The sequence below is a fragment of the Meriones unguiculatus genome, chromosome 2, assembly GCF_030254825.1.
Source record: "Meriones unguiculatus strain TT.TT164.6M chromosome 2, Bangor_MerUng_6.1, whole genome shotgun sequence".
In the NCBI taxonomy this organism is placed as follows: domain Eukaryota; kingdom Metazoa; phylum Chordata; class Mammalia; order Rodentia; family Muridae; genus Meriones; species Meriones unguiculatus.
Window position 1 is genome coordinate 185,764,944 of NC_083350.1, and position 24,790 is coordinate 185,789,733.

General features: G+C 40.3%; 1 protein-coding gene across 1 annotated transcript; it reads right to left on the bottom strand.

The window, feature by feature from the left end:
• Positions 1-1,616: 1,616 nt before the first annotated feature.
• On the bottom strand, positions 1,617-21,342 carry Tdo2 (tryptophan 2,3-dioxygenase). Its single transcript, XM_021663266.2, has 12 exons — positions 21,185-21,342; positions 20,882-20,987; positions 19,912-20,002; positions 17,685-17,755; positions 16,594-16,721; positions 15,371-15,557; positions 13,907-14,014; positions 11,133-11,244; positions 8,738-8,795; positions 6,003-6,082; positions 5,073-5,163; positions 1,617-2,586 (listed from the first exon to the last, which is right to left on the bottom strand). Exons 1-12 carry the CDS (start codon positions 21,217-21,219, stop codon positions 2,433-2,435), a joined length of 1,221 nt encoding a protein of 406 aa, XP_021518941.1. The 5' UTR covers positions 21,220-21,342; the 3' UTR covers positions 1,617-2,432.
• Between the last annotated feature and the right edge of the window lie 3,448 nt (positions 21,343-24,790).

Sequence of the window (24,790 nt, forward strand, 5' to 3'; positions counted from 1 at the left end):
TTTATTTAGGGTTCTAAATTGCCTCTACCTCCCTTCCAACCCCTACCCCTAACTAGGAGATAAAGCAGGTTAGTAGGGACAAGGGACACAGACCTCTCTAGCTACCTCCTCCTGGTCAGGGTCCTTGGGTTCTTTAGGGCAATACCAATCTCAATCATCCGATTCCAGAAGTCCAGTCAAACAGCAAACGGTAATAGCATCCTCAGAATGCCCTCTGGAGTCTTTCTCTCTAGGAGAGTCTCAAAGTGAAGTGAAGCCAAAGATGCCAAACAATGAAAAGTGATGCAAATAATAGAGTAGCGATGCAAAGCGACCTCTCTCTGCCTCTGGCTCTGGCTCATAAGTTCTCAGAGTCCAAACAAGGATGTTTTCCAGCAGGTAAAACCACGCCCCTCACACAAGGTAGTTCCCAGCTGGGAAACAGCACGCGCCTCTCAGGAGTCTATTTTCAGCAGTCAATAAACCATTTCCACATCCCACACTTGGGGCCAAAACAAAAACTCATTCCAAAACTTCTACTACAGTAGAAGTAGATCATTAAAGCGGATCTCCAGCACCCAGATCAAGGAGGAATGGGATCCAGTGGAGGTGTTATTGGTACAAATTACTGTGATACTTACCTTAAGAATTATTGACTCTATGGGGGAGGGACCTCTTGCAATGGTTTATAGCTTAGCTATTTAGACATTTATATCTAAGTATAGATATAAAGAATCCACTATTTGAGTCTATTAGAGAAAGTTACACTGTGACAGGTAGCTTACTCTAGGATTCTAAGGCATTTGAGTCATTAAACATCTATTTACAAGCCTTTTCATTGTTTGATGGGAGAAAATGGGGCTTATAAAACACGAATTCTCCATTTTGACAGAAACTGGTGTTTCATCAGGACGGAACCACACTATAGATAAAGGACAAATTCAGAATTTGCTCTTTAGCTTAATGGCTTACTAGACTTTGCCTGTAGTGACCATGATAGTTGCCTCTGTATTTTTGTCTGTTTAACTGTCATTCTGAATTATGTAATTACATGTGTGAGTGTGCACATATGTCACGCCACATACACACAAAATGGTGTAGCTGAAAGCATGGTCATCTTCCTTCTACAACCTTGGAAGACCCATTCCTGGAACCCCACAGGTACCAAAATCCATGAATGCTCCATTCTTATATGTGAAATGTCATTATTTTAATATAATCTAGGCATACCTTCTTCTGTACTCTTAAGTTATTTCTAGGTTAACTGTAATACAAAGAACAAAGTGCTTGCTATTATTATGTAGATCATACTGACAAAAAGTCTGCAAAAGCATTGTATTTCTTCTTTTACTTACAAAAATTGTAAAGTAGACAAATCCATAATGCAGAAGCTAGGGCACAGATGGTCCTATTTTATATACACATCACAGAGCAGCTAAGAATGATCCTTATGGTGTTTAATTGAGACAAATTTATCATCTGTTTCTTTTAAGAACTTCCTGCTTTTTAGAAATAGCTTGTTAATTCTACAATTGAATTTTTAGAAAATTTGTACATTATTTTCTAGTCTCTCATTAACTAAATGCTGTCAAGAGCCAAACCACGCTCAAAAATGAAGACTAAGATTCAATCTGATATAAACTCTAAGCATCATACTTTTATTAGGAATGGAGATGATTGCTGTTTAGTCAGCTGACCTATTTAGTGGGTTGGAAAGAGCTTTTCTCTCTATGGAACTGCTTCTTATTTCCACAGCAGTTCCATGTGTTGGCACTGACCATGACCCAGTTTCGGTACTGGAGCAAGAAAAAGATCATCTTTGTTAATCTCAGGGTCTCTGACAGCTGACATTGATACAGAATACAGAAGAGCATCTTCAAAATGTTTCATGAGTAACATTCTGGAAGCAGAACTGGGTTCCTGACATATATTTTTTAAGTGCCTTTGAGTTCTAGGAGCTGGTGAAATATCAATCTTATAATAACCCTCAGGCCCAGCTTCTGCCACTGCTCAAGATTTTATAATCAATGCACAGCCAAAAACTAAAAGTATTACTTAAAGATGTATTTGAATAAATTTTGTGCGGAATGACAGTATTTATTGCATCTCTAATATAAAGCAACTACTCAACAATCTTTATAAAGCAAGAAACAATGAGGTAAAAACTATGCAAAGTGATTCTATTGATGTTTCAGGGTAAATTGAGTTTTAACAGGAATGCATCACATGTGTGAGGATGCTCACATTGCTACTGAATTATTTCCCACCACAGTGCTTAATCTGCCTAATCTTACATCATCACAATATACAAGATTATAAAACTGTTTCCAGGATTGGACCAAAACACCAAATACATATATATAAATATATCACACCAGTCATGCAGTAATAAAAAGTTATAGAGTGAAAGGCAGACTGAGAATCCTGTAGTTTTCACAGATGTTCAGAGGAATTTAATCCGACTCCTCGCTGCTGAAGTAAGAGCTGTCACTGTACTCAGCTGTGTAAACAAACTTGTGAATGATTGGATTCATCTTTGGTATCCAGTGTCGGGGAACCAGGTATGTTGAGAGATTAAATAAATCCACAAACACTTTGTACCTGTCACTGAAAACACATACATGCAGACATGTTAGAATGTATCATTGGAAACATACATGCAGACATGTAATACTGATGATATGACAAATGTTCTACTTCACATTTTTTCTAAAATATTTCACATAAAGTTAATATTCAACATTATATCTTACATATTTCATCTGTAGGTTCATGTATAGGTAGTATTGGTACTAAAATGTAACTGTTAATCACATTGGAGATTAATGTTTATAAACAGTAATGTGTTGGGTTCAGACCAGAGTGATCTAGATTAAATCTAGAGTCATCATTGCAATATTGTTTTCATGGAGACAAGGCTGTGCCCTTATTTTATGTTTGTTTAAAAAGTTTTTCATTAGTTTTTAAATAATATTTATGTGTATGTCTCTAGGTACATGCATGTGAGTGCAGATACTGGTGAGACGAAAGGTTTCAGGTACCCTGGACCTGAGGTTACAGGTAATTGTGAGCTGACTTATATGGATGTTAAGAATCAACTCTAGAGGAACAGTAAATATTTTTAATTGCTAAGACATGGGTCTAGAACTCTTTTTTTTTTTTTCATTTTAAAAGCATGGTGTGTAAAGATATACATTCAAAATATGAAGTTTTTAGTTACTTATTGGAAAATATTTCCTAACAACAAAGCAGTTGTCATGTGACTTCTATGAAGGTAAATAAAGTTAAGCATCAACATGGCTTCATTGCAAATACTTACATGCTGGCTTTCATATGAAAATCATTTGTTAGCCAGCTATTTTAAATGATAGTTTTAAAATAGCAAAAGCTGGTAAAGTTCTATAGAGGAAGAACACTCGCCTTTGAAGTCAGCGAAATCTGGTTTGGAATGCTGCTCCAGTCAGTTGTAACATACAAAGCTGAAAAGTCGAACTCTCTAAAACCTACAGTATGTCCTCTGGCCAACACTGTGTGAGGATTAAATGAGATGATATGCTAGAAACATTGTCCAGGTTCATTCTGTCCATGTTGGACTCTGTGCCCATTTTGTACAGAAACCATTGGCTATTTTTTTGCATTTCCAAGGGAAAGTGTACATGCATAACAATGATAAGAATTCCAACTTGCGTATTTTATTCATTAGCCTTTATCATAGTAGAGTGTTGTGAATATTAATACTCCATAAAAACAAAACATAAATTTCCCAGAGACTGTGCTGCTATATTTTAAGTCCTCAATATACATTGTCCTTTTCCTTATAGACATTTGAAAAAGTCATTCTCTGGGATGACTTTTGAAAAGTCAAAATTAGTTTTAATATAAAACAGTACATGAAGAAACAAATTGTTTCACTTGTGTGACTCCTCTGGCAACAGCATTGAGTGAATTAATGATGAAACTTTTAGTCTGATCAAAACTTGAACTATAATCATAGACACTTCTGTCTCCTCCTCTGAGCTTCAGAGAACATTTCAGAAGAAGGGACAGAAAGAATGCAAAGGTAAGAGATAAGGGAAAAAGGCTATGGAATAGTATTTTCTGGGCATGATCCAGGCATTCAGTTCACGAATTCAATGCAACCATGCTTGTCTGCGTGAGAATTGCTCTGTCAACTGACAGCCATCGATGGAAGAAGGGTTCCAGAGGTCTGTCAATATCAACCCCACTGATCTAATGGCTGCTGTTACATTATGGGAGCTGGGGAACCATTAACACCAATTGAGTAACTACTTTTGGCCCATCAGGCTCCAAGAACAAGTTCCAAACCCAAGGTCATACAGGTGGCCGTGGGTAAATGGACAGAATCTCAAAACAAGCAACAACACATGAATAAGGGAAAGGTCCATGTAGGGAAGAGAGTTGGTTGATACGAGTGGGAGAGACACAGGGAGGGTAAGAGTGTATATGTGTATATGTAAGAGTGTATATGTGTATATGAAAGAGTGTATATGTGTCAGAATGAATAGAATAAAGTTGGTTAAAAAATAACAAACAAATAAGCAAGCAAACAAAAACTTGAGCCAGAATGAATTGAACACTTTTTCCCCCCATGGATGTAAAGACTGTTAATTCTTCTATACTAGTGGTTCTCAACCTTCCTAATGCTCCGACCCCTGAATGCAGTTCTTCATGCTGTAGCGACCCTCACCCATAAAGTTGGTGTTGTTGCTATTTCATATCTGTAAGTTCGCCACAGTTTTGAATTGCAGTGTAACCATCTCTGCTCCTCAATGGGCTTAGGTGGCCCCTGTGAAAGGGTCGTTGGCATCACAGGCTGAGAACCCTGCTTTGTACCATTGCTGACTTGGCAGCCATTGATACCAGACCACCTTTCAGCACAGGGTGAAAATGGCGAAGCTCTTTAACTGAGAACTGTATATAGTCATCTTGGGTTTCCACAGGAATATTGGCACCTAACTAGAGTGCTCTTAACAGTTCAGACAGAAGCAAGAGTAACTTTTCCCAAATGATATGCCTAGACCTGTAGACGCCAAGTCTTTCAGACTTCTCCGTGATGAGAAGCTCCAACGTACCTCACAGTTGAGCGCAGGTAATGGTAGCCAGACGATCCCCCAGTACCAGCCTTGGTGCCCAGCATCCTGTGTACCATGCACACATGGTTATCTAGGCAAACATACAAATTTACTGTGTGAATATTTTTTCTGCCATTAGCTCCACTGTGTCCTAAAGCCAACGGGTTGGTAATGATTATTGCTTCAGCAAAAGCTGACAGCTTATCACTTAGCCAGATGGGAAGGTCAAATATTAGCACCAGGCGAGGCCATCGGGTTGCCTGGCACCCCGGTGGCATAGGCTACATGCATTTTAATTCATTCTTCATGGCATGTAGCCTGTGAGCTCAGGAAATGCGAGGCTGGGCCACACGATGACTTTCAAGCGCTCCACCTATTTGTTTCTCTGTGGGATCTTTCCTCCAGGAAAAATAAAAATAAAAAGACTAGAAACTATTCACTGGAAGGTCATCGTGTTAAGCTATAGAAGCCAAGACCCAGGAGAATGGAGAGACAGGAAATGAGGGATTCCTGAGGGGTGAGAAAGAAAATGCTACATCCTTTCTCTCAGTTGGGTCTACTTTTAATAACACATACATGAACATGCAAAGAAGGCCATATGCCGGGAAGAAGACACCAGATAGGAAGGAGAAGGAGTTAGTGGCAGGGTGAATATAAAGTACAGTGATGTGTGAGTGTGTGAATATAACAAGGAAACCCAATATTTCAAAGACCAACCAAAATTAAAAACTAATGTAATAAAACAAAATAAAGCAAATAATTGTATTTTATAAGGCATTAGAATGAGGATGAAGATACTATATATTAAAACTGACACAACATTCACTTTTCCTTTTCATTCTAGAGTAAATTAAAACATTTCTTTCGATCCCTGATATATCTTGTGATTAGGCATAGGAGCTGGGTGGGAGAGGCTGCAGGAGGACTTACATCTCCATTTGGTCATTAGTGTGTCCATGTCCATAAGCGAGGTCAGCACCTGGAATGGGACCTGGAACCGAGGCTCCTCCCTACAGGAAACCACAGTAGGAAGTCCTCTGATTGAGGAAATCTAGCAGCAAGCCAGGCCAGTGTGTGTTGGCCCTAGGCACCTTGGTCATAGGAGCTATACTACCTTCACCGGGTTCTCCTAGTCTTTCAGGATAACACTGTTTGATGTCCAGTGTGTGCTGAAGTCTTGAAAGTTCCATATAATATGTATGAGACAAGTGGCCAGAGAGTCCTGCCTAATGCTGCCTTATTGAAAGGGAGATATGTAGAGTATCCTAAATAGAATGCTAACAACAATCAAATGCTTCTAAGCAGATGCTAAACCGTGCAGAGATGATTTCAATCAGGCCCCTAGTGTGACTGGATTTCTTTTTCCACCTAAGACATCAACATTCTTAAAACATATTGTACTTAGAACATCCATTTATTTCATGAGAAAAATAAAAACACTAGAAGATTTTGTTTCTCCTGATTCTGAAGAAACAGATCAGAGAGAATTTGCAAAATTAAACGACAGCCAACAGAGTGGGAAAGGATCTTCACCAACCCTATATCTGACAGAAAGCTAATATCCAGAATATATAAAGAACTAAAGAAGTTAAAAAGCAACAAATCAAGTAATCAAATTAAAAATTGGGGGACAGAGCTAAACAGATAATTCTCAATAGAGGAATATGGAATGACAGAGAAACACTTAAAGAAATGCTGAACATCCTTAGTCATCAGGGAAATGCAAATCAAAACGACTCTGAGATTCCATCTTACACTTATCAGAATGGCTAAGATCAAAAGCTCAAGTGACAACACATGCTGGAAAGAATGTGGAGAAAAAGGAACCCTCCTCCACTGCTGGCGGGAATGTAATCTTGTACAATTGATTTTGGAAATCAATTTGGTGCTTTCTCAGAAAATTAGGAACAGTGCTACATTAAGATCCAGCTATACCACCCCTAGGCATATGTCCAAAATTCCAAAATATGCTCAAGTACACAAGGACATTTGCTCAAGCATGTTTGTTGCAGTTTTATTCATAATATTCAGAATCTGGAAACAACCTAGATGTCTCTCAACTGAGGAATGGATACAGAAATTGTGTTACATTTACACAATGGAATACTACTCAGCAATTAAAAACAGGAAATCATGAAATTTGCAGGCAAATGGTGGGAACTAGAAAAGATCATCCTGAGTGAGGTATCCCAGAAGCAGAAAGACACACATGGCATATACTCACTTATAAGTAGGTACTGGACCTATAAGATAGGATAAACATACTAAAATATATTCACCTAAAGAAGGTGAGCAAGAAGGAGGATCCTGGGTAAGATGAACAATCCTCCCTCAGAAAGGACAAAGGGATAGACATCAGAAGAGGGAGAAAACAGGAAACAGGACAGGAGGCTACCACAGAGGGCATCTGCTAGATTCTACCTAGCAGAGTATTAAAGCAGACTTCTTATGAAAGAAGGGGGAGATAGAAAGACCTGGATGGGACAGGAGCTCCACAAGAAGAGCAACAGAGCCAAAATATCTGGGCACAGGGGTCTTTTCTGAGATTGATACTCTAACCAAGGACCTTACGTGGAGATAACCTAGAACCCCTGCACAGATGTAGCCAATGGCAGCTCAGTGTCCAAGTGGGTGTCCCTAGGGGAACAGGGACTGTTTCTGACATGAACTCAGTGGCTGGCTCTTGGATCACCTTCCCCTGAGTGGGGAGCAGCCTTACCAGGCCACAGAGGTAGACAATGCAGACAGTCCTGATGAGACCTGATAGGCTAGGGTCAGATGAAAAGGGGATGAGGATCTCCCTTATCAGTGGACTGGGGGAGGGGCATGGGAGGAGAAGAGGGAGGGAGGGCAGGATTGGGTGGGGATAAGGGAGGGGGCCACTGCTGAGATAGTGAATAAATTGTAATAAATAAATAAAAAAATGTAATGCTGGGGGGGGGGGAACCATACAACTAAAGCATTCTATAAAAAGCCTCTTGACACTTGTTTGTCCACATAATCCTCACTGTCTGAACACACATTTCTGGACCTCAAGGAGAAGGTGAACATTCAGCAGACCCTGAGAACATTACTGACAGTAAAGGTGATTTTATATGAAGCCACTGACCAAGTAGACAGAAAGCTTGCTTACGAGACATTTTCACTCAGTCACTTTTCATTTAATTCGTATTACGTTTTCTTTATGCAGGCATGTGCGTGCACCGGCTGGAGTTCCTCTGGACAGGAGACAACAACTGCAGGGAGTCAGTTCTCTCCTTCTACCCTGTAGACTCTAGGATTCACACTCCGGTTGCCCATCTTGACAGAAGGTGCCTTACCCACTCACCAAGCTCACTGCTTTCAGATCTTCCTTTTATAAAACAGAAATCTCTGAAACTACTCTCTAATGAAATAATAATTTCACAGTTGGACTTCCAAGGAAAGATTAGCTCTGTTCTTTGGGAGCCTTAGTGACTGACACACAATGCTGTCTATCATTAGCAGACAACGTGTATTTGCACATTTGCATGAGGTAAGACTTGTCACTTATAAGTATTTTCTGGTTTTCCCCAAAACTAAATTACTGTATTACACTTTGATTGCAACTGATACACTGCCTCCCTGACGTAAGCACTCTTTAGCTCCTCTTCCACTGCCGTTCGGTGTTTTAATTTCCTATTTACCTGTAAAAATAGATCATCAGGGCTCCCTGGAGCGCGCGGTACGACAGTCGCCGTTCACCTGTAGGACGTGCAGCAAGTGTCAGCAGTAAAATGTCTGTTTGGACTGAAAACCTCTGCCCTGCAGACTATCAACGTAGATGCTGAGACTCATGGGCAACCTTTGGGCAGAGTGCAGGGAATCTTAGGAAAGAAGTGGAAAACAGTAAGATCTGGAGAGGACAGGAACTCCACAAGGAGAGCAACAGGACCAAAAAATCTGAGCACAGGGGTCTTTCCTGAGACTGATACTCCAACCAAGGACCATGCATGGAAATAACCTAAGAACCCTGCACAGATGTAGCCCATGGCAGTTCAGTATCCAAGTGGGTTCCATTGTAATAGGAACAGGGACTGTCTCTGACATAATCTGATTGGCCTGTTCTTTAATTACCTCCCCCTGAGGGGGAAGCAGCATTACCAGGCCACAGAAGAGGACAATGCAGCCACTCCTGATGAGACCTAATTGACTAGGACCCGATCAGTGGACTTGGGGAGGGGCATGCAGGCTGTGGAGGAAGGGAGGGATTGGGATGGGAGGAGGGAGGGAATCGTGGAGGGAATACAAAGTGAGTAAAAAGTGTAGTTAATAAAGAAAAATAAAAAAAGAAAAAAATGTCTTTTTGGTGCTAATGATGGAGCATGAGGCAGTATCGTGCCGTGGGCAAGGACTTTTACCCCTGGGCTAGAGTTCTCAACATGATAGGTAATGTAAGACAATGAGGTTATTTTGAATCATCATCTTCAATAGTTAACTGTTCTATGTTTTCAGAGACAAAAGTCAACATTTAATTTAAATTTTTGTTCCTTAGCTTTAACTTAATAATCTATAGTTCTAAAAAGCAAATTAGCCTATGTTAAATATTATACGTATTTTATTTATATTTATTTAATATTATATCATGGAATTATTGTAATTTAGTATTAATATTATAATTATAGAAATATGTTATTCAGTTCATATTATAAAATAAAATATTTATAGTATAATGATATAAACAGTATTTAAATTATTTATTATATTAACTGCTATATAGTTAATATTATACATATATGTTATTTAGACTCAAATATGTTAAATGATATGTTAGGACAGGATGATGCGAAGAATAAGTAACTCCCATGACATATGTACTTTCAGTTGCACTAATGCTGTGCTTCACTTTTCAAAAACTGACCAAGAGTCACTTCATTCCCTTCTGAGAGTTATTTGTTGTTTGGTTTGTTCGTCTTCTTGGAATGTGGTGGTGCACGTCTGCCATCCCAGTTCTCAGAAACTGAGGCAGGGGGTCATGGACTTAAAGCTAACCTGGGGTACATAATAAGATCCTATCTGTGAACTTTTGTTTTTTTCTAATTCACATAAAACCAGTTTCCTAGAGGGTGGCACATAAGCCAAAAGAATGCTTTGCCCTCGTTGTGAGAGCCAGAGGTTGGCCATGCCCCGCTGAGGCTGCACAGGCAACAGGCTCCGCTGAGGCTGCACAGGCAACAGGCCCCGCTGAGGCTGCACAGGTAACAGGCCCCGCTGAGGCTGCACAGGCAACAGGCTCCGCTGAGGCTGCACAGGCAACAGGCCCCGCTGAGGCTGCACAGGCAACAGGCTCCGCTGAGGCTGCACAGGCAACAGGCCCCGCTGAGGCTGCACAGGCAACAGGCCCCGCTGAGGCTGCACAGGCAACAGGCCCCGCTGAGGCTGCACAGGCAACAGGCCCCACTGAGGCTGCACAGGTACCAGAGGCCGGCGGCTGCTGTGACCTCGGTCCACTGCTACCCTCTGCGCTATGTGAGAAAAATAACGTTACATCTCTCTTGCATCAAGTAGGGAATGAAGTGAGTCTTGATTAATTTTTGAAGAGTGAACCACTGTATTAGTTCATCTGAAAAATACATGTATCATGGGAGTTACTTACCCTTTATTTCGGCTGTCCTACTATATCGGTTAACATATTTGAGAGTCTAAAATAATACATATGTATACCATTAAATATATGTGTAAGATGTTAATTTGCCTTCTAGAAATATAGAGCATTAGGTTTAAGCTAGGAACAAAACTTTAAATGATGGCTTTTTTTTCTCTCTAAAAACAGAGACTGTTTAACTATTTGATTTAGTATTTAAGATTTTAGAACTTAAAATTCTAAAAGTATGGAAATGTTCACTAGTGTCTTGTCACCACAGTGAACCAGCAAGCTGGTTAAGGCAAGCCTGTCAGGCAAAGCACCACTTCTCCCTTCTCCAAGCAGGTAAACAATCTTCACCTGACTGCCAAGTTAGGCTTGATAGACAGGCTTATGACGTGTGTCTCATCGTGGTGCCCATTCCCCATGGCATGAGACCCTTCCAACAGCGCACCTACCCTTACTCAGGAGATGCTCATGGCGCTTCTCATCAAACAGGCACAGCAGCACCTCCTTCTGCTTCCGGAACTCCGCCATCTCTTCCTCCTTTTCCTCACACTCTTCTTTAGCCTTAAGGGAAAATATTGCTTTAATCTCCCCAAGCAGAGAGCAGATTGCTGTTTTAGAATGGGTCCCTTGAGAGAAATAGATTCTCAGCTTGTAGCTACGGGGTGCCTGGAGTGTTCATCTGAACACGGATGATGGAAGATACGTCTTGCGGATAGGAGTCTCCCATACACTCACTGTTCTCTCTTTTTTACTTATGTTCAAATAATTCAATAATATTAACTACTTTTCAGTAGATTCATTAAAGATGGACTAAAATGAATAACAAGTGATCTGCACTGATGTTATTTTAAGTAATCATTTAACAGAGAGAAAAGGTGAGTCTTAGAAAAGGTTACTTCTTAATCAGAACAACTATGAATTCTATTTAAATTCTATAGTTGCTATCCTTTGATTGGTTAAAGAAAGTCTGCTTTCGCTGCCTACCCCACAGCTCCACTTGGTTAACTGGACAGTGGCAGATCAGCCAGCCCAATTATCCTCAGTTCATCAGAGCAGACACACTGCGGTGAAAATCTGCTTGTAATAACCACTGCCAATGATTATTCATTTATTAAGTGAATGTTCACAGGAAAGTGACAGACGTAAAATTGTGAGCAAAAATCAAATCACCTCACCTCAAACACATCGTCTCACTGGACTAAGATGTGACACAATTAGTCACCCAAGTGCAGTGTTAAAGAACATAGACAGCACTATACAGGAAGAAGAGCATCACCATAGGGAGTGACAGCAGTAAGAAGGCTGACAAAGATGGAAAGCTCGGCATGGTGACAAATTGCAAACTGAGAGGATTCAGAACCCCTAGCTCAGCTGGTGGGAGGAGACCAGTGCCCTTAGACCCTGTAATGTGAGACGCCTTAGGGTCCGTGTTATGGACATCTACCTTTTCCTTCAAAGCAGCAAGGGAACACAAGAGGCTTTAGGTAAGGGAGAGAGAGGTCATCAAGCTTGCAGTCTGGAAGGACAACTAGGACTGTGGTACAGAGAATGAACTGGAAGGCCCACAACAGGGGAAGGATGGGACAGGCAAGAGATTCTTGTTTTAGTGGAAATCTGCACTTAAGTCATGGTGGTAGGTGTGAAAAAAAACACGTGAGAGCTAGCAGAAGATAAAAAGCAAGCAGTGTTCAGGGACCCCTCAAAAATATTGCTGTGGACACTGGAAAGATGGCTCAGTGGCTGAGTGTATGTGGCTGCCCATGGTTCAGTTCCCAACAGCCACGTGTCCACGCACAACTGTCTATAACTGGAGTGCCAGGGATCCAACACTCTCTTCAGACCTCTGTGGGCATCAGCTGGGGCACATACACACTCTGCGTATGTATGCAGACAAAATACCCATATAAATATAAATAAGATTAAAAAATTGTTGAAGAAGAGTAGGGATAAGGACCGCTCCTATGTGACTTACTTGACAGGTGAAGGCTCTTTGGAGGAATAAGTTCTTAACTCTGAGAAGACTGGGTCAAGAGGAGGGCTCAGGGATGGACCTTTTCTGGTTTTGTTTTGTTTGTTTTGCTTATTTAAAAAGGACCAGGAGAACATACCAAGTAGAACATTAAATACACGATCTGAAATCTAAAGAGACAGTGGAGCTAAAGCGAAATGTTTGAGACTCACTGGTGAATGCCTAGAGCTGAGGCAGAAGGTGACATGAGCAAGCAAAGAGATGGAAAGAGAATTAGCTGTGGGCATGACCTGTGTCCCTAGGAGGTCACACAAGACTGAGAGTGATCACTGGATTTATGTACATGAACATCCCTTGTGAATGAGGAGGATGAAGACGGTGGGATGAGAGGTGGATGGGAGACAAAGATATAAAGAGCCCAGCTGTCACTGAGATGCTTTAAAATATGAATATTTCATCAGAGTCCTTCGGGGCAGATGCCTTCATTTCTACTTTGTCTACAAGAAAAATTATACAGGAAGATAAGAAACATTTATTGTCACAGAGGTCTACCAAGAAGATGAAGGCTGAGCCCATATTACATGACTTTAAAGAACTTGCTTTAAGAACCCCTTCTCAGCTGGGCACGGTGGCGCATGCCTGTAGTCCCAACAGAGACAGGCAGAGGCAGAGACAGGCGGATCTCTGTGAGTTCAAGGCCAAACCTATCTACAAAGTGAATCCAGGACAGCCAGGGCTATGGAGAGAAACTGCTTTGGAAAAAAACACAACAAAACATACTTTCTCAGGACAGTATAGCTGAATGACTGGAAGAGCCGAATCATGGAGACAGGTTGAGAAACTCAGGAAGAAATCTTGAAAACAGCCTCATTAAAAGAAAAACAAAGGCCAATTGATATTGTAGCTAATGGACCTAGCAAGAATAATATCAAAAGGAAACTTTCATAATTAAATATATTTACCTAATTGATCTCCTCAGTGCTAGCTGTGTCTTGAATTGATCAAAATATACAATTTTCCATAAGGATAAATTATATAAATACTACAGGAAAATGTTTTTTTTATATTCAAAGTCTTAATTTGGCAGCATTTATCTACTTATGGAGAAAGTTAAGTCAATCACGAATTGTATATAGTCTAAGAAGATACATTCATAAAAGGTGGCTTATAAAAAATTATAAAAATAGCAGACAATTTATGGGTTAAATTTTTAATTCTTTTCACAGTAAGTTTATGGCATGAGTTCATACTGACCTGAATTCTTAGGAATTCTTCTTCCAAGCCTTTCAAGACATTCTTCTCAAACTTTCCCCAGAAATTAAATCCATGTGTCTCTAAGCCAGGTGTTCTTTCCAGCCAAGCCTTAGGTAAATAATTGTTTAGGTGAGTACCTGGCAAATATAAACTTCTAACAACTCTTCATAATTTTGAGGAACAGGTGATTTCACTTGCAAACCTGTCTTTTCCTTCATTCTGTTAATTTATTAATAATGCCAATATGTTTTGTCTACTGAGCCTTCATGCATTTTTAGAGCAACAGAAAGTGTGATTTTTATAAGATACTATTTATTAATATCAGGGGCACTGAAAAATGAATCAGTGGCTTTAAAACTAACTAACTAAACTTTACTAATACTTTATTTATAAACTAATACTAATAGTTTATTTATAAACTAATACTTTATTTTGGCACATGCCTTTAATCCCAGTACATGGGAGGCAGAATCAGGCAGATCTCTATGAGTTTGAGGCCAGCCTGGTCTACAGAGCTAGTCCTGGACAGCCAAGGCTACACACAAAAAAAAAAACCTTTCTCAAAAAAAGAAATGCTTTATTTCTGTTTTGAGTGGTGTATATATCTCCTGGTGAGTTTGAAATCTGTGTTCAGTGGCCACTAAGGCTGGGAGACCGCATTAAACCCCTGGAGCTGTCTACAAGATAGTCAGCTGCCCTGTGTAGGGGCCTGGAACCAAACTGCTATGGCTTGGGTGACCAGCAAGTGCTTTTAACCACTGAGCCATCTCTCCAGCCCCTCCTGCAATCACCTTGTAGCCTAGAAATCAAACTGACTCTATACACACATACCATTTCTTACTTAGCCTCTGTTTAGTTCTTAAATTAACTTTTTATTGGTTTTACTCTATCTTTTAATAAGGTTTTCAATCGTATGTAGGCGATAGTAACCTAAATTCACACTTACAACACCCAGGATATTAAAGAATAGAAAGCAGTTCACTACAGGAATTTAAAAAAAAAAATGGCTAAGATCAAAGCTCAGTGACAAAAATCAAGACAAATCTTAAACACTACTTATAAATTCCCAGAAAATTTTAATAAGAAGGAATTTTCATGAAGAGAGCATTCTTAGTAATTTAATTGGTAAAAATTCTCAGTATAATTTTTAAATCATGCTATATTTCAAAGAAACAAAGTTGATTAAATAATCAAGCACAATCAAGGCAAGACATCAGCTGATTCCATATTCTCAGTAGGAATTTTTGATAGGATGATTTAATGAGATGATGAGGTTGTTAGATACTGACATGCGATTATATAAATCTTGAATTTCTCAGTAAGATTCTTAATAATTTAAATGTTTTAGTAATTACAAGTTTAGTGTTTTTTTTTTTTTCTGTCTTTGCTCATCATGGAAGTGACAGCATGTTTGTAAGAGTGTGAGGTCAGAGTGCTGTGTGGGCGCCCCTTAGGCGCTCCTACCTCCACGAGCTGCAGCAGCGTCTGCTCCTGCTCGGATTTCAGCAGCAGCTCATTGTACTCGCCCCTGAAGTTCTCGCGATAGTGTCTCCTGTTGTAGGGGACTCTCAGGCTCTGAAGGACACCTATCTTATTTTCCAGCAGCCGGAACTGTAGACTCTGGAAGCCCGATGCTGGAGACAGGTACTCTCTGAGAAAGATGTGAGAAGGAAAGAAAGGAGCAAGGAAAAGATGAGACTGAGCATCCCCGTAACGGTTCCTTCCAAAGAGAGAGCTTATCACGCTGTTGTATTTTAATGTGTGTATTACATATTTTAGTTTATAGGCATAATCATTATATACATTTTCCAAGAGAATATATTGAATAAATGTATGCCTAAATAATAGTGTGTGTGACACTTTTTCTTCCTAAGAAAACGACAGGTAGACATTAGGAAACTGTTTTTTCCACAGTGGCAAAAGATCATAAACAAATATTATGTAATCCCTCCTACTAGAGCTAATCATGGATATTGTCATCTACCTACCTAGATGGGCGTCAACTACAATGAGATGCTGACTGTCCAAGACATGACTGGCTAGACATGTTAGTGAACCGTCAAAACTCTCACATCTTCTAAATCCAAGCGATCCCGGGACTTTAATTTTTTAACTGCTACCACAAATAATTTGACCCCTTTTTTTTTTTTAGTTTTTACTGAACTTTTTTGGAATTTTGCCTACTACACTCTATGATGGACTCAGTTTGAATTTCTTGGGAAATTTTCTTCCTTAATTTTAGGGGGGAATAAAAGCTTACAAGTGCGCTTTTCAAAGGTGTGAGTCCGTATTCAGATGCAGATATGAAGGCACAAACATGCACAGATGACTGTGTGTTTATAAGGTTACAGTTAAAACTGAGAATAAATAATGAAAGCTGACATTTTGTTTGACACATTTACACTACTTAATCATTTCTTATATTTTCACATCGTAAGCTATTTAAGCCATTTCACATCTAATATCCTTTTGTTTTGAGAGTCAGGACACACAACGATAAACTGACATTAGGGGATCATCTAGTTTTTATATCTAAAAACGGGTCCTGGGGTGTTTTCAACACTTCTCAAAGGCGTTTGTGATCAAGGCCCTCGGGGTCTGTTCATGGGGCTTCTCCTCTCACACACATTTACAGAACAGGAATGGGAGAGGGAGCGCCGCTGCTTTCTACGCGAGGACGTGCACACCTGAAGTCATTGAAGTCCAGGGCGGTCATGGTTTCCAGCACGGAGAATTGCTGCTCCAGGAGCTTGAGGATGACCACCACGCGGTGCATCCGGGTCATCACCTTGAGCATGTTCCTCTCGTCCCGGACCTGGTGCGACCGGAAGAAACCCGGAGTAGCGGATTGCTATCAGTTTTGTGTAAATATTAACAGAGACATTTGGAACTAAAATTTTCCACAAATGTTTTAAGATAATAGCGATTCTAAATTGCATGGAAGAGATTTCTACAAAACTGAATTTCTATTCTTAAAAGTAGAAAATTACATAGATGCAAGTTAAAAGCTATCCATCCAGTGGAACTACTCTCTCTGGTTTCAAAGCATGTTTCTGCCCTAGTTTTGCTTCAGTGAAGAAAGTTTAAGGCACCAGAGAGACGCCTAGAGAAGGATCAGTTACATGGATAAATCTGTTCTTCACTTAAAGCCCAGGTTGCCACTGACCAGCCGTGGTGTTGTATTCACCAGGCGGGGGAAAGAGACAGAGGAGAGAGAGGAGGGTTGGGAAGGAGGGAGGGAGAGAGGGAGGAGGCACGGAGAGACTCTGAAGCGCAGTTGATGGAACAGATGATCACTGGTGGAACCTATGGTGCGGTGGCTGCCTCTTGAACCTCGGGCAGGAAGAGGAGGGAGACGGGTGGGTTCATTAAAGTTGCACTTCTGCCCGGGTGCTGTTCTGTCTTCTCTCATCTTTTGTCTTCCTGCCCTTTCCCGCTTCCCTGCCTCCCCCAACTCTGCCTTTTCCATTTCCCTCATCTAAGCTATCCTGCCCTCCCTCCACCTATCTTGCCATAGGTGATACTAAGTAGATTAGAATTCTGTATCTGTTATAGATAGCCCTATAATCTACTCCATTTATAACAACATCTTAAAGAGAACAGAGAGTCTTTTAAAAGGATTTGAAGAATTGAGATATGTTGAGACTTCTCAGAATCACTGAAACTCTTTAGTCGTTTCAGCATTCAGTTAAATATTAGTTAAAACGAACACTTTATACTTTCTACATGTTTTTAAAAGGTATACAGATCAATCAGTTTAACGATATTGGAAACTTACATGGCCATTTTGAAAAATTTCGCGAACAGAATCGAGTTCCCAGAGGATTTGTTTAAACCAAAGTTCATATGCTGTAATTTTTAAAACTGTCAGTTAGAAAGTTATAGTCACCCCTTTGGCTGCAATTATAGAACAGAAACAAATAAGAAATTAAAAAATGTAACCTTAAAACTAATAAATGTGAGCATGAACTCATATTTATGCTAGAAATAAGGATTTAATTTTAATCGTCTCTAAGTTCTGAATTTATAATATACTGAGCATTTTACTTTATTCTGTGTGTTTATTATTGCAGTGGTTCCTCCTTACAGACATATTTGTTTAGTTCTTTTGGAATAGCACTCACAGCCCATACTGACTTCTGGCATGGAGGCCTGCTCCTCAGCTTTAGCTTTCCACTGGAAATTAACAATTACCAACCTGGATGAAAACTGTAAGGTCTCATATGTGTAAAGTAGCGTGTTGTTGTTGTTTGCCTCTTGGGGGGGGGGGGGTTTACTGAGCTTTGGCTGCTCTTTATTTACACAATTCTAGAGACCTGTGGTCTCAAAACAGACTGGAAAACAGACAGCCGACTGATCAAGTAGGAACAGAGAGGCCTCATGCTAATCATGCTGTGAATTCGGAGGCCCTGTCTTCTAAATGAGTCAGCCTCACGCTGCACATCCCCTCTGAGAATTCCCACTTCAGCTCGGGCAGTTCTTTGAGCCTGATCTCTGTCAGAGAATTTCTACTGAAGAACATAAGCAGGACTTGTCCCTGGCAGTTGCCTCCACAGGAGCCACCAAACAATGCAGCTGATATTAAACCTTTCTACAGCCTAGCAAAGCAGAAAATGAATAGCAAGTAACAGAACAGCTAGTTACTTAAAAACGCCATTTAGGATGCAGAACTGGATCTTCCTTAACTCTAATCCCTTCGTACAGTGATCAAACAGTTATCTTGCTTTCAGTGAAAGCTTCTGCCTCAGAACCTTAAGATATATACGTAGTAAGAACATGACAGACGCGGGCAGGGAGTCTGACTCATTGCATCACCAGACTGTTCATGGCACACAAAACGATTCTTTCCATTAGCTTGTCCTTCATATGATAAGGATTTTCATCCTAGTCACAAATGCTTTCCTTCAGTAACCATCACAGTGCTTGGCTCTAGCTGTTTACTCAATGAGTAAGTGAATAAAGTCTTCACTGTCGTGATCAGATGCGTGTAGAAGGCTCACAAGCTGATGTCCCTGCTGTACTCTACGTGGTACTCCTCCATAAAGGCTGCTCTGTGATAATTAGGAAACAATTCAACTACAATTTTTTAGTTATGCTTAATATTTGGGGAGATCTAACCTTCATATTTAGGGAGTAAAAACATCAAATGTTTGTTGATCATTTTCCTTGTCTCTCTCCCTGTCTAACCTTATGTGGGTGAAACTATGAGCCATTGAGAGCATGCTGTGTTTGAAGGTTGCAAGATTATCTAATCGCGGTGGTCATGGCCTGGTGCAAGCTCACTGGGTGTCCTCCCAGTGCTTGTTGAACATTACTTCATCTCACTGTCATAGACACAAGTTAAGTACAGAATAACAATTCCGTCATTCAGTGACGGAGACCTAAGGAATCTGACTAAGACAGTGGAATTCACAGTAAAGTTGGGATTCAGAATTAGCTTTGAATTCCATGGATGCTGATTAGCCAGGATTCCTCTTTCTGAAGACACAGAGTGCTACCCTGAATACCACTATCCAGAAATAGGAAATCTAATATATATATATATATATTATATATATTATATCTAATATATATATCACTTATATATATATATTATATATATATATCACTATGTGGTTTTACTTAGTGCTCTACTTTTATAAAATTATATGAACTTAATAAATTAGAAGAACTTATTTCTGGAAAGTAGGTTTTTCAGTGCCCTATGAGAGGGGATGGAGTGGAATGGCTTAGCTTGCCTTTGTGAAATTTCGCAAGCTGAAAAGTCTTTCTTGAATTAAAGACAAAACTGGAGTCCAGCATAATCTAACTTGCGGTGAAGGAACGCAAAGATGACTGACAAAAGCCCAGACAGGTTCCTGTGACATTGTATATGGCCTGAAGTATTCCCAAGAGTACCGAAGGATTCCTCGGACTTTCACTACCTTCCAGATGAAGGGGCTGTTGCACTGTTGGGAAGGAATACTTGTAAGAGTAGCTGGCTATTTCTGACCCTTCCAGCTTACCTTGATGAGTTATAATAAAGAGGTGCTCATCGTGGATTTTATTTCCTTTTATTTCACTTTGAAGTTCTTGTGCATTCAGAATTTTGTCCAACTTTAAATAAAAAAATGAGACGATTGGTTTTAAGATTTCAGATCTTGAGTTGTGGAAATACACAGTAATAAACAGCAGACTACAGTGCTGGGAAAGTCCCCAAAGTCTCAAACTCTCAAACTTCAGTCTGTCTCTCTCTCTCTCTCTCTCTCTCTCTCTCTTTAAAACACTAAATGAGTTTCATCAAAAAAAGTAGGTTAAATTTAAGATTTTACAAAGCGTCTATAGTTGTCATTCTACTCAGAAATATTTGGTGTGACAGTGTTGTCCTAGCAAAGGCCACCACCGAAAGGGAGGGTGATGGAAAGCATGTGATTGGCCAGCTGCAAGTCTGCATACTTTCCTCTCCTCCCCAAAAATGCTTCTGGAGGTTCTTACATTTTTATCAATCCATTTTTCCAAAACTATTAGAAAGGGTATGAGGATTTTAACCATTTTCTATCTTTTTTTAAGTGAAAAATTAACCAAAATACCTTCCAAATTCCTCCTGGAGGGCTCTCTTTTATTTGCTAATGCTTTTGAGAAAGTTCTGTGTACCTTTAACATTTCTACTTTAATGAGGAATTTGCAGACTCCTTGTGGTGATTTGAGGGTCTGGCCACATCTTTTTATATGCCCTGTGTCTGCACAATAGTTTATCTTTCACAGTCTTCTGTCCAGATACAGAACTTTCTGCTCTTTCCGCACCTCTTCTCGGGAGGCTCACTTCACCCCTTCACTTGCGATAGCAAGTTTGAAAAGCTTGGATATGTAGGAAGAAGAGAACACCAGGTCCAGAAAACCATTGATGAGTGCGAAAGGACAGGAGAGGGAAAGGCCTCGCAGCCAAACACAGTGGCCCACAAGAGCAGCTAACTCCAGTGAGGACCTGCCACCTACCTGAAGGTAGTTCCCATAGATAAGGCCTCCTTTGCTGGCTCTGTTTACTCCAGTCTGAGCTTTGTCTTCTTCATTGCCTTCTAGAGACAATTTTTCCAAAGTATGTCTACAGGGTGAGCAAATGACAAAAAGAAAGAGAGCTTGGGAAAAAAACCCACAATGACCATACTATAAACAGTTAGAATTCTGTTACTATTTCTAAGTGAAGAAAATAACAGCAAGCAAGGTGACTTCTAAGTCCAGCATCTGTCTGCAGGCTAAGGCTGGAGAACCCCCTCCACTGGGACAGAGACAAACACTCACCGCACGCTGTTCCCTAAAAATGGGCACCCACTCATGGTATTGACAGGTCTCAGGAGCACACAGGTTTGCTAGGTCAGTGACAGCATCAAGCTTCCCAGATGTCTTAGTGCCGCCTTTTATGTCTCCTGCTCACCAGCCTCAGCCAATCAGCACTCAGCTTACACTCTTAGGCAGGACTCACTTGAACTGGTTCACTGCTGAACCTCTGTAACTTGAGGGTGGATTTGTGTTGGGCACAGCTTGTTTGCTAGCAGAGTGAGCCAAATCAAACCCTCTGGCTTGCCAAGTTGCACCTTTATATCCAACATAGAAGACACCAAATAAATCAATAGAGACCAAGTCCATAGACATTTTCATTTAACCACTTAATTCCAATAAAGCTTTTCTATTAGTGAAAGGATCCCTAAAGACACTGACATTAAAGACAGACAGGATAGTCTTACAAGGTCTAAGGAACAAGAATTGAAATATCCTTGAGGAAAGAAATGTACTAAAACAAGCTGGTGCTGTTGAGAGCCATGCCCAGTCCACGTCAGAGCTCATCTGGCTTAGCTCTTCTCTCTTGATCAGGAGCAGCTCACTGTACTGACCTTAACAGTTTATGCTTAGCTGAGGCATGCCAGCGATAGGAAAGACAAACCCATCCATGCTGTGCCTGGTGCAAAAAGAGCAATTACATGCCTATGAATCTGGAAGATATCAGCAATACGATGGCCTTTCTAAAAATACCACTTACTTGTCTCATAAATAATGGCTTTGCGTTCTGTTGAGCCAAGACAGAAGCTCCATCATCCTGTTCATAGTTAATTTGTGCTGCTGTTAGGAACATGACACAGATAGCATTGCCCACTTATCCCACTCCAAAAGAAAGACTTTACCTTCAAGTTTCTCAGGGTAATCAGAAGCCAGAACATGTTTCAAGGCTTAGCTCTAACTGCAATTGGGTAATGTGAAAAAAACTGCTGTAAATGTTATAGCAAATTCCTCAAGAAAGAAAGCTTTCAAATTATAATTTGAAAGAATATGTTGCACATTTATTTTTACTTTATTACTGCTTAATAAATTTAAATATGTAATTGATAAATATTATAGGATAATTAAATGCTATGATACTAGAGAACTTGGAAACCACCAAACCCCTATGCTGTACTGGCGTTATGAGCTCTGTGTTCTGGCATTGCCTGGTCATCTTTATCCACAAGACGAGGCCTTACATAGGGAAGAGCTATAGTCCCTGCTCCCTTTCCTCATGTCCTGGCCCAGAGGGTCTAGATCAGAAAATGCTCAATTGACATGTTTATTGACTTGTTTTTCTCAGCTAGTTAGGAAATTTCAAGGAAGAGAGCTAAATGATTTATTTCACTTTCTTTAAGGCTTTTTGGCTGCAAAGTGCTCTTCATTGAAGGATCATCATCTTAACACAAATGGTAGGAAAGGTGCTTTTATTCCATAAATTAGAGAAAGTAGATATTTTAAGAACAATATGGTTTTCTTTTTCTTAACATTTCATTCAGCATGGATCTCCTAAGAAGTGTCAGTTGAGTGGCTTAATTTCCCAATCTGGACAAGTCATCCAAAAATTTAAAGCTGCTGTGTCAGGGAATGGGTAAGCTGATGGAGGGTAATTTGCTTCCTCCAGGCAGGGTGGGGAGCTCCTGCTGCAGAGCCCAAGCACACTCTTGATCTGTTTGCAGTAGCAACACCATCAAATCTATGAGCAATTGTAATCTGGCCAGTGTTCAACTATTTTTCTACATGGAAAAATACACTATTTGATGTTTGCTTCAGACTGGTATTTTTTTTTCTCCATTGTCTTTTTTTTTTTCAATGTGAGGGAATGAATTGCCTTCTGCATGCTAGACAAATTCTCAGTTAATGAGCTACACACCCAGCCCTCTTCAATATCATAGTTTTACAATTATCCGTATGTATTATTCCCAATAAATCTTTCAATCTCTCTCTGTATCTCTGTATCTCTCTCTCTGTCTCTCTCTCCTTCTCCATCCCTCTCTTTCTACCCACTCCCTCCATTCAAGGGTGGAACCAAGGGTGCCATGCATGCTAGGCAAGTTCTGTGCCCTGAGCTGTACCCCAGCTCCTATGTTGGAAACTGTCCACAGCTCTTGAGAAACTACCCTCTAACTCAAAGAAACAGTTCTAGTGGAAATTTTAGTATTATGACAGATACAAAGAGTACATGGGTGCAGGCACTGATGTCTGGTCAGCCTCTGAACTCATGTTTCAGATTCACATAACTGTATACACATGAATTACCGAGGAATTGTAATGGAGGGAAAACTAACTGAGGCACATACTTGGAAAATTCAAATTACAACTAATTACCAGACTAAAATGGTTACAAGAAACCATATACTGGAAATCCTGGAGGCGAAACATTGTTTCATCCTGGTATATAGTAACAGAATATCAAGAATGTGACACATAGTGGATCTTTTTTCTTTTACTGGAAATAGATAATTTTTTCCTCACATAATATATTCTCATTATGGTCCCTACTTCTCCCAGTTCCTGCCCACCTTCCCTCCCATCTGAAACCACTCCCTTCTGTCTTTTTATAGAAAACAAACAGATTTCTAAGAGATAATAATAAAAGAAAATGTAGTAAAGTAAAATAAAAACTGACACATCTGAACTGGAAAAAACAAACAGAAGAAAAGGAGCCCAAGAGAAGGTGTGAAAAACTGAAGCCCACTTGTTCTCACACTTGGGAATCCCATAACAGCATTAATCTGGAATCCAAAGTATGTACACAGAGGACCTGGTGCGGAGCTGTGCAGGCCCTGTGCCTGCTGCTTCAGCCTCTGTGAGTTCAGGAGCTGTGATCAGAAACACAGAGACTCTGTAGAGCAAATTATTTATCTCTAGATCTTCTTTTGAGATCTCTAGAGAACACACATGATCCTGTGAGAGCCAAACCAGAGAAAGTATTTTCAGGAAATTGTGTTGGGCTAGATTTAGACACTAAATAGAAATGACACAAACTAGTCTTTCAGACACAAGGTTTTCCTTTAACAATGAAGGAACCTAGTTGGGGAGGAGGTGTCAACCAAGGATATTGGGGACTTTTCTCTGATTACCGGGTGCAGAGTACACCCCGCCCTCCCAAGGACTTAGATAAGGCAGGCAGTTCTAGGAAAAACCACCACTCGGACGGCTTGACCCTAGCCACCTGCCCAGACAGAAAGTCCTGGGCACCAAGTCAGACTTCAAAAATCTCCTCATCCTAAATGGCCAATCATGTTAAAGATCAAAATATCCACCAATGAAAAACTGCCCTGTTGCTGTTGCCAAAGTCTGCCTATGTTTGAATGTATAAAAACCTTTTGTTCTTCGAGGTTGCCTCTCCTTACGGTGCAGGATGACCTCAACGCATTGATTTCAATAAACCTCTCGCTGTGTGTGTCCATCCCGGTCTCCATGCCTCACTCCAGGATATTCCTGGTAACGTAGGACTCCCCGAGTCTTACAGGTAAGGCGAATTGTTTATCTCTAGATCTTCTTTTGAGAGCTCTAGAGAGCACACATGATCATGTGAGAGCAAACCAGAAAAAGCGTTTTCAGGAAATTGTGTTGGGCTAGATTTAG